Genomic DNA, 14,636 nt, shown 5'->3' with positions numbered 1-14,636 from the left:
GGAAGGAAGGAAGGAAGGAAGGAAGGAAGGAAGGAAGGAAGGAAGGAAAGAAAAGGTTTGCAGCAGAAAATATCACTAATTATAACTTCCACATTTCTATAATCATTTCCTCAAAACTGGGGAGCTGTGAACAAGCCAAAGCTTGCCCTACAACCCTAGAGCATACTGCGAATTTGGGTGTGTAGAGAGAAAGCAGGAAACACGTAAAGTGATTGAATGGACTTGATCCAGCATCCCAGCGGATTGTATTTGCAGTCAGTGTTGAAACAAACACTGACTTTTATGGAGTAAAATGCAAAATTCGTATTAACTTTTTATATGTTTATTTTTGAGAGAGACAGAGACAGAATGTGAGTGGGTTAGGGGCAGAGAGAGAGGGAGACCCAGAATCCAAAGCAGGCTCCAGGCTCTGAGCTGTCAGCACAGAGCCCAACGCGGGGCTCAAACTCACAAACTGTGAGATCATGACCTGAGCCGAAGTCGGATGCTCAACCGACTGAGCCACCCAGGCGCCCCTGTATTAACTTTTTATAAATAAAAATATGTAATTGTTATGAATTACTTTAAGCCATAAGAAGTTCTGCCCAAGTGAGAAATAGACCGTTTAAAATATTTTTTCTTGTATCAGTACATCAATGGCCCAGCAGTTACCACTATTCACTTAACCACAATACTTGATTTTTATGTGCAAAGATATAAAGGGGATTCATCCCATTTCCCATATAAACAAATAAAGGCCTTGATTTTTCAAGTACAAAAATTGAATGGTGTCTGTCTGCAGGGTGCATGAAAAATTTTTCAGTCTTTCATTTATATTCACTCAACCTAAACAGATTTGTTTATTATTATTTCCGTTTCTTTTTAACTTATTGCAGAGTAGTCTCTTTACAAAACAAGTAGATTATAAGGAAAAAATACATAAAAGCAAAATGACTAAAAAGCCATTAGGTAACTATGTCAACCTGATAGTAAATTAGGTTGATGGATTTTGATAAGCATTAGCAATTGTTTACTTGGCTTTAGTAATAACAGCCTTGTTCCATTTTAAGAAGAAAATCAAATCTACGTTGGCAGAATTTGAAGGATTGTTTTTTTACAAACTTGGCCACCTTAGCTGTGATTTTTTATGGATACTATGAAATAGCTCCTGAGGCGCCTGGTTGGCTCAGTCGGTAGAGTATGCGACTCTTGATCTGGAGGTCATGAGTTCAAGCCCCACGTTGGGTGTAGTACAGTGTCTGCATATAGTAGGTACTTGGTATTTGCTAATCAATCAGTAAAGATAACTAAATGATTTCCTATGTGGTCCCTGCTGGCACACCTCCTACACAGAGAGCACTGTGTAAAACAAAATAAAAGCCTTTTGTAGCAACCTGTTATTTTCCAAGTGATATTCAAACCTTTCACCCCAATATTCAGTGGGCTTCACCATATGGTGTTCAAACCATCCTACTACTTTTCCAACCCCTCCAGAGTCAGCCAAACTGTGTGTGCCTCACTGCTCTTGGGACACACCTGGTGCACCACCGTGGTTTCCTCTGTTCTGCTTCCTTCACCCAGAATACCTTACATCCTTGCCCTCACTCTCTATCATTGTCTGTCAAAACTTACTTTATCTTCAAGGCCAACATCAAGAGCCATCTTTTGTGAGGAATACCTTTGTCATCTTTATCAGATTAGTCATTATTATTATTCTCTTTGAATCTTCACAGCACTATGTTGCATCTCTCCTATCTTCTACTCAGTTATAATTTTGCCTATGTTTGTCCCATTACTTTTCTGCTCCATTTGTTTATAAACTCAGTGAAGATAGAGACTGCATTCTTATTCATCTTTGAATCTTTTCTATTGTGTTCACTTGCTCAGCATCCATCCACTGGGTTTCTACCATGGGCCAGATTCTATTCTAGGTGCTAGGGGTAAAAGTTACAGTTCCTGCTCTCATCCAGGCTGCCATCTGGTATGGGAGACTATGGAAATGAAGCAGTACTAAACTCTGGGATAATTGTTGGTCTGGAGAAGAATGACATTCAAACCAGAATGGGGGTGTAGAGAAAGTTTTTGGAAGTGGGGACATCTGAGGGAGATACTTTGATCTGAAATTTGAGGGACAGATAGAAGTTAACTATACACAGAATTAGGGGAAGGACTTGCTAAGCAGAGGAAACAGCATGTGGTGAAAAGGTATGGAACTATTATAATACATTTGGAGAACTACAGTATTTCCACATGACAAAGGCCTGATCATTAAAGCGCACCGTGAGCTGGTAGTTTGAATTTCGCCCTTAAGTCTTTGGGACCCCTTGAAAGAGAGGTATAAGAGATTTAGATATTATTTTATATAAGTTCCTACAGTTATTATTTGAGGTTCAGACTAGAAAGCATATATCTCAGGTCAGTAATGAGATGCTGCCCAGTGCATGTAGCACGTTACCAACAATGCTATGAGAAGTGTCCTCTTCTACGAGGAACTGATAATACGGAGTGTCACAGTACTTCCTAGTCAGTTATAGGTTTGGTTCTCCCTCCTCTAGCAGTATTTTGGCACTCTGTGAGTGATGTCTTCTCATCTCCAGCTTGACCAGGTGATTTATTGAATGGCTTTAGTTCTCAGATTCCAGATAGCACAGAGCCCATGTCCCATTAGCACGGGGGTTCCCAGTCTCCAGGGCTGTAGGAATTCTATGTGAAGAAGGGCTCAGCTACTGAATTTCCAGGCAGAGAAAAGCTCTATGAAAGGATTCCACTTCATGGAGTTTCCTGTGCCATTCTTAGTTCTTGCATTCCTGGGAACTGAACTAGAAGCTAGGTGTTGTCCATTTATCGCTTCTACCCTTGTTTATCCTTGTTACTATATGACAAAACTTTATCTAAATAAAATGCCTACAACACTTTCTATCAGAGTATAATAATAATAAAAATAGAGTGCAAGTAGTAATTGGAGCTTCAGTGGTTCCAGGATGTATTGTGTAGGAGTGACTTGGACTGATCAGGCCCAGACAGTGATCCCTCTATACATGAGCCTGGAGGTTTCCCACTCCTGGTGATGATGTAATTATTTATCCAGACCTCCGAACTAATTAGCAGCATCAGCTGGTTGCCACACTACTTATATGTATCTGTCTCCTAACAGACTGTGAGCTCCTCCGGGAATGGTTTGGTTTGGGCAGCTCACTTTTCAACTCCAAGGGAAGAGCAATTGGGCAGCTCTTAGCTGCACTGGTTCAGTCTTCGCTAGTGGGAAAGGCAGACACTCACTCTAAATGAGTTTGTCCCAGGGAAAGACCACCCACCAGGAAGCTCACCTCTGTGATCTTAGCCCACACTCATGCTCAGGCCTTTGTTGATATTGTATGCCAGTGAGGACCAGACATCTCATTACAGGTAAATGTATCGCATATAGGATCACTTAGCTTTCTTTTCAAATTGATCCATTTTATTTTATTATTATTATTTTTTTAATGTTTATTTATTCTTAAGAGGGAAAGAGAGAGAGCACAGCAGGGGAGGGGCAGAAAGAGAGGGAGACACAGAATCCAAAACAGGCTCCAGGCTCTGAGCTGTCAGCACTGAGCCCAACGCAGGGCTCGAACCCATGAACCGTGAGATCATGACCTGAGCTGGAGTCAGATGCTTAACCTACTGAGCCACCCAGGTGCCCCCAAATTGATTCGTTTTAAAATCTCATCTTAGTCCAAATTCTGTGCTACTTTAAGATAGGGCATGGCCCAGTAAGGGCAGTAGAGAGCAGATGAGCACTTCCAATACATTTTCTTGAGATCTTCACATAGTTGGCCCCTTCTTCTCCTTTTCTTCACTCAAATATCTTCTCTGAAATATCTTACCCAGATCTATACTCAGTAGCCCCCACTCCAGTCCTTACCCCAAACTTCTCTTTCTTCAAAGCACTTGTCAGTTTAGAAATGATTTTATTTATGTATTGTTTATTTTTTGGCCAACTCCTTATAATATAGGCTCCATGAGAGGAGGGACCCTGCCTCTTTCACTTCTATATCCCTAGTTATGAAGTTATTGGCAGTAGTCCAAATGAGAGATGATGATGATTTGCAAAAAAGTAATAACAGTGATAGTGATGACATAGGGTTATAATCAGGATATTTTAGATGTAAGGCCAAAGAGATTTGACCAAAGAATTGGATATTAGTGAGACAGACAGGAGGCAAGTTTCATTCCTGGGATGTTAACTTAAGCTACCAGTTAGATGCTGGTACCATATACTGAGATGGAAAACAGTCAGAAGGAGTAGGCTTAGAAGCAGGTGATGAATTAAGTTTTAGAGGCCTATTCCATATGCAAGTGAACATACCAACTAAGCAGTTGGATGTTCAAGTAGGGGTATATCCACCTAAATTGGGTAGAGATAAAGTCTGAAAGTAAAATGTTGGAATATATCCGTATATATAAAATATATTTTTTCTGTATATTGCCAAGGGACCAGATGAAATCACCTAGGAATAGTATTCATGGAAACAAAAGGAGCACCCAAGACTTATTCCAGGTGCAATCCAACATTTAGAAAGCTGCCAGAGGAAAAAGAATCAGCAAAGAAAACCATTAAGGAGCAGCCAATAAGAAGAAAGCCAGAAATATATAGTTTCACTGAAGCCAAAAAAACAAAGTGTTTCAGTAATGAAGGATTACTCAAGCAACATGTCTTTCAGTCAAAACACATATCTAATCATTAATAAAAACAACTCTTACTTTTATGTTTCAAAGTTTAACATCTCTTTTATTGATTAAGTGCCCAGTTTGGACCAAAGCAGAGCTATGATATGACAATGTATCTTTAGCAAAAAATATAAAATATGGGTTATAACTTTTATTATATGTAACTTTGTGTTCTTCAACATTTTAAGGACAATGTGTTCTTTTCTTTATATATATTCTGTTTTCCCATATAGGTTTAACTCCTGCTATGAACTAATTCTCTCACGTTTTTGTACCTGGGACTTCAGGCCATATGGTATTACTGGAGTGAAAGTAAAACGTATCATCAAAGTTAACAACCGTATTCTGAGACTAAAATTTGAAGAGAAACTCCAGAAGTTTCTTGACAATGAAGATATGCATGATTCAGAGTAAGAAGTTAAATTCCGTAAGGAACATTTTTACAGAAGTCTGATTTTATTTTGTAAAGAGTCATTCTGTTTTAAAAGCTTACAATATTGGAGTGCCTGGGTGGCTCAGTCAGTTAAGCACCCAACTTCAGCTCAGGTCATGATCTCACGGATCATGGGCTTGAGCCCCGTGTTGGACTTTGCTTGGAGCCTGCTTGGGATTCTCTCTCCCTCCGCCCTCTCTTCCTCTCCCCTGCTCGGTCTCAATCTCGCTCTCGCTCTCTCTCTCTCAAAAATAAATGAACATTTTTTTTAAGTTCACAATATTGAAAATATGCCTTGTTAGTAAATATTTCCTTTTCATGCATCTCCCTTGAGGAGGATGACATCATAGTTTACCCACACTGGGGCCTTTTTTGTTTTTTAAGTTTTCATTTGTCCATTTTGAAAGAGACAGAGAGAGAGCAAGCAGGTGAGGGGCAGAGAGGGAAAATCCCAAGCAGACTCCTCGCTGTTGGCCCAGAACCTGATGCAAGGCTCGAACCCACAAACCTTGAGATCATGACCTGAGCCAAAGTCAGACGCTCAACCAACTGAGCCACCCAGGTGCCCCTGGGGCTCTTTTTGAGACTGAGGGGGATTGGAGGCTTAGTAATGACACTGGACATTCACTGTAAATGGGAAATATCCAGGGCAGGATATATGATTGTCTTATCTATGCCTAAGCTCTTTTGAAATCAATTCTCAAACTTTTTTTTATCTTAATTATTCTTAAGGAGCTATCGAAAGATGCTGGAATGTCTTTTTTATGTTTTTGATCCTGAAGTTACAGTGAAGAAAAAGCATCTGCTACAAATACTTGAAAAAGGATTCAAAGACAGTGAAACGAACAAGGTAGCATAAAATGTCATTCAGAATAATGCTTTCTTCCTAATGAATAAAGCCCTGCCATTGGTTAGACAGGGCTTGGTTCTCAATCCTTTTATTCATATTTATAGCCAACTTCTGCTATTTCACAGAAAGCTTGGTGCTACAAAGTATAGCATCTTCCTTCTTTGGATTATACCAGAATAAGTCCATCAATTAATTTATCTGCCTATCTAATATTTCTAGGTATCCTATTTTCATGCTGTGATCCTTTTGTTAATGATCTTGAAATCTATTTCTCTAATCTCTTTTAAACATTCTAGGGTCTTCTCCATCTTGAAAAAAAAAAAGTCCATTCGCTGAACACTGCTATGCTTTCTGGTTGTCATCCTGTTTTTCTTTCTCTCTTACTGCCACCACTTCTTTATTTTCTACTTCTTTGTCTGCACCTTGCTCCCTGGTCACTCTGAGCTCCAAAATATCCAGTCACCCTTTCTCTGTCTTCTGCTCTCTTGCTGAGGCAGCTGTAACACCCTGTTGTACAGAAATGCTCCCTCACCCTTTTCACATCATGGCACACACAAAAATGACAATGTTGTTGCATTTAAATCCTGGCTTTCCTACTCAGGAGCTACGTGACTTCACCTCTATGTGCCTTTTTCTTCCTATCTATAAAATGAAGGTAATAATAGTATCTACTTCACAGAGTTGTGGTTAGGATTTAGTGAGGTATGCATTCAAAAGTTTTTGGATACTGGTACACCACTCCATGTTCATAACACCATTATTCATAATAGCCAAAAAGTCAAAACAACCCAAATGCCCCTCAAGACACAATGGATAAACAAAATATGATATAGCCATCCAATGGCATACTAGCCATAAAAAGGATTTAAATTCTGATACATTCTGATCCATGGTTAAACCTTGAAAGTATTACGCTAAGTGAAAAAAGCCAAACACAAATTTACAAATATTGTATGATTCCACTTATATGAGGTACGTAGAATAGGCAAATTGGTACAGACAGAAAGTAGAATAGAGGTTAGCAGGGGATGATGATGGAAGGATAGGGAGTCATTCTTTAATGAGTGCAGAGCTTCTATGGGGATGATGAAAAGTTCTGGAAATGAATAGTGGTGATGGTTGCACAACATTGTGAATGTACTCCATGCCAATGAATTGTACACTTAAAAACGGTTAAAATGGTAGTTTTACTTCATGTACTTTTTACAGTTAAAAAAAAATCACCAAAACAGCTTTCCAGCCATTCAGTGGAGAATGGATTGGAGGGAGTAGGAGCTGATGGCAGGAGGTTACATAGGGGGGATACTGCAGCAGCAGGCCAGAGGGACAGTGGCTTCAGCAGGCTGGTGTGGCGAAAGTGCCCTTATGTACTTTCTGGAAGAGAAGAAAGAAGGAGGCGAGGAATAAAGGATTTGAAAAAGTAGAGTGGAGTGCTCAGGGTGATTCGAGAACTATGAACCATCATGGGCACGAAGGTTGGCAGAAAGATGAGGCTAACATTTCTGTGTGTTTCCTGCTTGCCCGACACTGTGCCTAGCGCCTTATCTCCTGCCGCTCCTTTAGGAGATGTGGTATCTCTAATCCTTCAAACAGCTAGCTATCCAGTATGGTAGCCACCACCCGCATGTGACTGCTGAGCATTTGAAATGTGACTAGTCAGAATTGAGATGTGCTAAAAAGTTTGAAATAAATCTCAGTTTTGGTATAGAAAAGAGATTATAATTTCTTATACTGATTACATATTGAAATGATAATATTTCAGATAGATTACATTAAATAGAATGTATTATTAAAATTTACCCAGTAAGTTCTTGGGACCAGTTCCTGGCACATAGAAAGTTTTTGGGGGTTTTTTTGTTTTGTTTTTTGTTTTTTGGGCTTTTTAAAGAGTTTATTTAAATTTTTTTTCAACGTTTTTTATTTATTTTTGGGACAGAGAGAGAGACAGAGCATGAACGGGGGAGGGGCAGAGAGAGAGGGAGACACAGGATCGGAAACAGGCTCCAGGCTCCGAGCCATCAGCCCAGAGCCTGACGCGGGGCTCGAACTCACGGACCGCGAGATGGTGACCTGGCTGAAGTCGGACGCTTAACCGACTGCGCCACCCAGGCGCCCCTAAAGATTTTATTTAAATTCCATGTGCCATACGTATGAGTTTCAGGTGTACAAAAGAGTGATTCAGCACTTCCATTACAGGTCCCCGTGCTCATCACAAGTGCACTCCTTAATCTCCATCACTGACTTTACCCATCCCCCTCCCACCTCCCATCTGGTAACCATCAGTACCTTCTCTATAGTTAAGAATCTGTTTCTTGGTTTGCCTCTCTTTTTTTCCCCCCTCTATGTTAATTTGTTTTGTTTCATAAATTCCATATTAGAGTGAAATCATGTGGTATGTCTTTCTGTGACTGACTTATTTCTTGTAGCATAATACTCTTTAGCTCCTATTATTCAGCCATAAAAAAGAACATAATCTTGCCATTTGCAATGAGGTGGATGGAGCTAGAGAGCATTATGCTGCATGAAATAAGTCAGTCAGAGAAAGATAAATATCATGTTAGTTCATAGAAAATTTTAAAATAAGATTTACCATTATTCTCTGAAGTATTTGATACTATTGACTGCTCTTTCCTTTTCGAAACTCCCCTTTGGCATCCATAATATTACACTAATGTTATTCTCCTATTTTTCTGATTGTCTTGTCTTTGTTTTCTTTTAATTCTTCCTCTTCCCTCTAAACATGAGAATACCACAAGATTAAGGCTTAATAATCTTGTTTTTCTCCATACATGATCAATTACTCTCATTGTTAAAATCTTAGAAATGGAGTATAATTGGCTAGAAAAATCACTGTGTAGCATGTAGCATATTTTTTATGCTATTATGTGCACACAGGAAATCAAGATAAATGTACATGTACTGCATTGTTTAAGAGGTGGGATAAGATTAAAAAGCATGAGCTGTGTAAGCAGTTTAGAAGACAGATTTGGCTTAGGTTGGCAGTGACTTTGTAAGGCAGAGGGCTGGCTTACATCATTACTCTCTTTGATGCCCAAGGACTTGGTCAATAGACTTAAGGAGTATCATTTATTCCACTTGGCTTTCTCCAAAGTGTACGTCCTCAGCCAGCCCACCTCCTGCTCTCTGCTCTGACACCCACAGCTGCCATTCCTATGTGATTAACCGGTTTTATCTCCTTCTACAATATGTCTAAAACCAGCCTTTAATATTTTGTCCATAACCAACTCTCTCCTTGTCTTATTTCTACCAACAATGCTGTCACTCTCCACTGACCAGGTTCAAAGCTTTGAAATTATATCCAACCACTCCCTTTTTCATTATCCCTGTATCTAATCATTTACCATTTGTAGTGATTCTTCCTTTACCATATCACTTTGCATTCTTCCTTTCCCTCCCTGTTCCTATTGCCTGCCACCACTTAGAACATTCCCTCTAATCTTTGCCAGTAGTTTCCTAATAGGCAACTCTGCCCTTGGTCTTCCCTCTATTCCTTCCACCTTTAAAAGGACAGACAAATTAATCTTTCCTAAAACATTATTTTCATAGCACACACTGCATTGTTCTCATGATGAAAATCCTTCAGTCTCTTCCCATTACTCATGATAATGAAGTCCAAATCCCTCTGCCTTGCACTTAAGGCCCCTCAAAATCTAGCTTCAACCAGACTCCCTATTACCAAATACAACAAATATCCCAAATGAAGTATGTACTTTCTTTGTGATTCTCCTAAACATACCTCAGTGCTATGCCTCCTTTTGATGAAATGATCTTCCCTACTTTTTTCTTTTGGCAAACTTACCCTTCAAGTCTCAACTTAAGGACTTCCTCCTTTGCGAAGGCTTTCCTGAGTTCTCAGATAGTAGGATCCCTTTTGCCTAGTTTACAGGTTTATCAGAAAATCCATTAAAATGGAGAACTAGGGGCGCCCAGGTGGCTCAGTTGGAAGAGCATGTGACTCTTGATCTCAGGGTCGTGAGTTCAAGCCCCACATGGGGTGTAGAGTTCACTTAAATAACACTTAAAAAAAGGAGAACTTTAAATAAATTATTTACTTAAGGAACACTTTAGCAAGCTTAACATATATGCTGCTGAAGCGAGCACCCCTTCAGCAAACTTAAAACATATAAACTTACATTTCATTCATCTATCTTTTTACATAGGGCCAAAGCCTCTGAGTATGAGGTTGAAACTCCTGATAATCTTTCTTACATCAGACCATAACCATATTACATATTAGTTTCAGTTTCTTTAAAGTTGAGCATGAACTTGAGTGCAAGAATCAATCTAGTTTTAGTTTGTATGCTCCCCCTTGCCACCACCAAACTTTTATATTTGCCCCATTTACACATGCTGTAGCAGAAGCTTTTAATGATTAGTCTCTACAGAATCTTACCAACACTTTCCACTTATTTTTCACAGAAACAGCTCTCATCCTTGTTCATGTTTCATTGTTTTATTTCATGTGTATAATTTCAATAACAAATACAACTGGTATAAAACATTTAGGAACAAAATTAACCAACTTTTTGTAAGCGTACAACACAGCTGGGGAGAACAGAAATACATCAGTTTTTTTTTAATTTTTATTATTGAAGTATAGTTGACATACAGTGTTATAGTAGTTTCTGGTGTACAACATAGTGATTCGACAATTCTATACATTACTCAGTGCTCACTAGAATAAGTGTAGTCACCATCTGTCACCATATAATGTTACTAACAGTATCACTGACTATATTCCCTATGCTAGTATTTTTTACAGTACCCTCTTATCCTTGAATTGTCACCATACTGTGGGATTTAGAAAGGATGGAAATTACTGCTTAATCCTGTGAGTCGGTTAGCGGAAGCTGGTTAAGTGGCAATCAGTGGCAGTTGAGAATTTTATTGTAGCACATTTGTTATACTAAAATACAATTGAGAGGAGTTAAGATGACACAGAAGTAAGCTGTAACCTCAAACACAGCTGTATTGAGGTTAGGTCACTTGAACACCCAGGAAATCGATCTATGGAGTGGCAGAAGGATCTCCACGGCAATCATGGTGTGCATCTCTCTACAAGACCTTGAGGACAGGGACTTTCTTTAGAGATTCCTAGTGGAAATCTGATTAATGAATGATGGATAGTTGAATAGATGGATGATAGTTGAATAGACAATCGTACCTGTTTTTATACCTTCATATGCTTTCTCCTCTTAAAAAGACTTTCTTTTAAGATTTCTGATTGGAATTATGTCTAATCTTTAAAGCCTAGCATTGATCCCTCACCTCTACAAAGATGGTTCTTAAAAACATTTCGTTTAAAAAAGGAGATCTTATTTGACACATCTTGTGATGGTTTGTATTTTTTTAATGTTTAATGTTTATTTATTTATGTTGAGAGAGAGTACACAAGCATGAGCAGGGTAGAGGCAGAGGAAGAGGGAGAGGCAAATCCCAAGGAGGCTCCATGCTCAGCGTGGAGCCTGACACAGAACTGGATCTCATTGGATCATGTGACATCATGACCTGAGCCAAAATCAAGAATTGGACACTTAATTGATTGAGCCACGCAGGCACCCTGTGATGGTTTGTATTTTTAATTACTGGGTACAGTTTCCATCTTCCCCCCTCTTTCTTCTTTTCTTTTTTCCTTTTTTTTTTTTTTTTACATTTTCTGATTCTTTTTGTTGTTGTTATCTATTTATTTTTTAAATCATTTTATTTTTTAATCATAAGTATACTCTTTAATCCCCATTCACTATTTCCCCCATCCTCCCACCTACCTTCCCTCTGATAACTATCAATTTGTTCTCTATAGTTAAGAGTCTGTTTCTTGGTTTCTCTCTTTCTCTTTTTCCTTTGCTTGTTTATTTTGTTTCTTAAATTCCATGTATGAGTGAAATCATATGGTATTTGTCTTCCTCTGACTGATTTATTTCACTTAGCATTATACTCTCTAGATCCATCCATATCACAAGTGGCACAATTTTATTATCTTTTACAAATGAATTATATTCCACTGTGCATATATACCACATCTTTATCCATTCATCTATCGGGGGACAATTAGGCTGCTTCCATAGTTTGGCTATTGTAAATAATGCTGCATAAACTTGGGGGTTCAAGAATAATTTTGAATTAGTGTTTTTATTTTGTGTGTGCAAATCCAGTAGTATGATTACTGGACTGTAGGGTAGTTCTTTTTTTAACATTTTGAGGAAACTCCATATTGTTTTCCACAGTGGCTGCATCAGAGTGCATTCCCACCAACAGTACAAGAGGGTTCCTTTTTCTCCACACCCTTGCCAACACTTGTTTCTTGTATTGTTGATTTTAGCCTTCCTGACAAGTGAGGGGTGATCTCTCATTGTAGTTTTCATTTGCATTTCCCTGATGATGAGTGATGTTGAACATCATTTTATGTGTCTGTTGGCCATTTGTATCTCTTCTCTGGAGAAATGTCTGTTCATGCCTTCTGCCCATTTTTTAATTGGGCTATTTGTTTTTTGGGTATTGAGTTTTATAAATACTTTATATATTCTGGATACTAAGCCTTTATTGGGTAAATCATTTGCAAATATCTTCTCTCATTTAGTAGGTTGCCTTTTTGTTCTGTTGATTATTTCCTTCGCTGTGCAGAAACTTTCTATTTTGATGTAGTCCTGACAGTTTATTTTTGCTTTTATTTCCCTTGCCTTAGGAGACATATCTAGAAAAATGTTGCTATAGCCAATGTCAGAGAGATTACTGCCTGTGCTGTCTTCACCATCTTCCCTCTCTCACTTGAGGACCAAGACCAGGCTATAGCTGCACAATGCCACGTACACAGCTTGTATCCAATGAATAGTTAGTGATGTTCATTGGAAATCTGATAAGGTTATATTTACTGGGATGTGGAATTTATGGTAACATGAGCAACATTTTAGTATTTATATTTTAAAAACTTCTTTGGGGGGGCGCCTGGGTGGCTCAGTCGGTTGAGCATTCAACTGCGGCTCAGGTCATATCTCACAGACATGAGTCTGAGCCCTGCATCGGGTTCTGTGGTGACAGCTCACCGTGTCCCTCTTGTTCTCTGCCCCTCCCCCGCTCACACTCTGTGTGTGTGTCTCTCTCTCTCTCTCTCAAAAATAAATAAACATTAAAAAAATTTTAAAACCTCTTTGGGTAACAGCTTTTAGTAAGAAAAAGTAAATAAGCAATTCAGCATTTATAGAAAACATATTTTTTAGATAATTTGGGTACTAATATTAAACTTGTAATAATTTCAAAACTCTGAGATAGTGACAAGGAGAAGCAGACCTGAGTTCAAATTATGACTTTGCTAATTTCTACTTCTGTCCTTGGATAGATTATATGATCTCTCTTAGCTCTAGGTTTTCTACTACTAAAAATAGAGATTTTATTTGTTCTTCAGAGCTTTCATAGCAAGTGATATGAATTTTAGAGTATTACTGTATTTCTTTTTTGTTGTTGTTTATTTCTTTTGAGAGAGACAGTGAAAGCATGAGTGGGGAGGGGCAGAGAGAGAGGAGGGAGTGAGACTCCCAAGCAGGCTCTGCACTGTCAGCGCAAAGCCTGGTCCAGGGCTCAAACTCAGGAACTATGAGATCACGACCTGAGCTGAAGTTGGACACTTAACCAACTGAGCCACCCAGGCACCCCTGTATTACTGTATTTCTGATAAAACATTTTTAAGAAATAAATCTAGTCCCAACGCAAACTAAAATTTCCATGCATTAGCACAATGAGATGTATCTGGAAAGCCACGTAGATTATTAAACCAAGAACACTATTTATACCAAATCTTTATCCATGTATCTATATTTACCTATATCTCACATATAAGTAAGAACCTACAGGGTTTTCTTTTTTGGAATTTACATGATTACTAGTGGAGTATCATTGAAAATGTGTAAGACTATAGCTCCTGCACCACACAGTGTTGTCAGTCCTGACTCTGGCTGCTTTTACAGGAACGAATACTGTGTATCACTTTTCATAAACCTATTTGCATGTAAATTTAAAGCATATTATATAAATGGCCTTACAGAATGAAGTTGCACCTGAAAGTTATCTACTGCTTTTCAATGAATCTAGCCTTTTTTTTTTTGCCCACATAAACATAAACTAATAAGCCATCTGTATTGAAGCTGAAGTACTGTCAGTTTTATAAAAATACTCAGCTTTGTTTTTTCTTTGCAGCTGCCTCTCAGAAAAGAAGCTGTTATTCTCGCTAACAGCCTAAGTATGTGTGAGGGTCCCAGAATTGAATTTCTACAGCAAAAGTACAAAGATGAGAAGAACTCTCCTGAGCATGAGCTCTTCAGGCATGGTAATACAAATATATGGTATTTCTGAACTTTTTAGTTTTAAGCCTTTGTTAATTATTTTCATAACATTTTTAATACTTGGCTTTATCAATCAGGAAGATTTTCCAGAAACTATTTTATTTAGTATTTACCAGTGTAGTGAAATATGACTTTCTGATCTGTAACTTTACAATTTATGAACAAATACTTACTGATTATTGTGTCAACATTAATAGAATGGGACTCATTTGTTACTCACATTTAATCCAATTTATATGAAACAGGCTGCTTTTGTTCATTCGAGGGCCAAGCCAAGCCTAGGGTCCTCCTACTGCACCACCATCTTAGT

The 14,636-nt window shown here is 38.5% G+C and overlaps 1 protein-coding gene across 8 annotated transcripts in view; it reads left to right on the top strand.

Annotated features, from left to right (window-relative positions):
* The window catches only part of LRRC9 (leucine rich repeat containing 9), a 141,077-nt gene that overhangs the window by 47,646 nt on the left and 78,795 nt on the right, over nucleotides 1-14,636 (top strand). For all 8 annotated transcript variants that reach the window (XM_049611501.1, XM_049611503.1, XM_049611502.1 and 5 more), the window contains 3 exons: nucleotides 4,923-5,099; nucleotides 5,855-5,972; nucleotides 14,181-14,310. In XM_049611501.1, coding sequence (XP_049467458.1) covers nucleotides 4,923-5,099; nucleotides 5,855-5,972; nucleotides 14,181-14,310 — 425 coding nt within the window. The remainder of the gene's footprint in view (nucleotides 1-4,922; nucleotides 5,100-5,854; nucleotides 5,973-14,180; nucleotides 14,311-14,636) is intronic.

The sequence above is a fragment of the Panthera uncia genome (genome assembly GCF_023721935.1).
Source record: "Panthera uncia isolate 11264 chromosome B3 unlocalized genomic scaffold, Puncia_PCG_1.0 HiC_scaffold_1, whole genome shotgun sequence".
NCBI classification, from domain to species: Eukaryota; Metazoa; Chordata; class Mammalia; order Carnivora; family Felidae; genus Panthera; species Panthera uncia.
The sequence above is the reverse complement of the archived record's forward strand: the minus strand, read 5'-3'. Positions and strand labels throughout refer to the sequence as shown.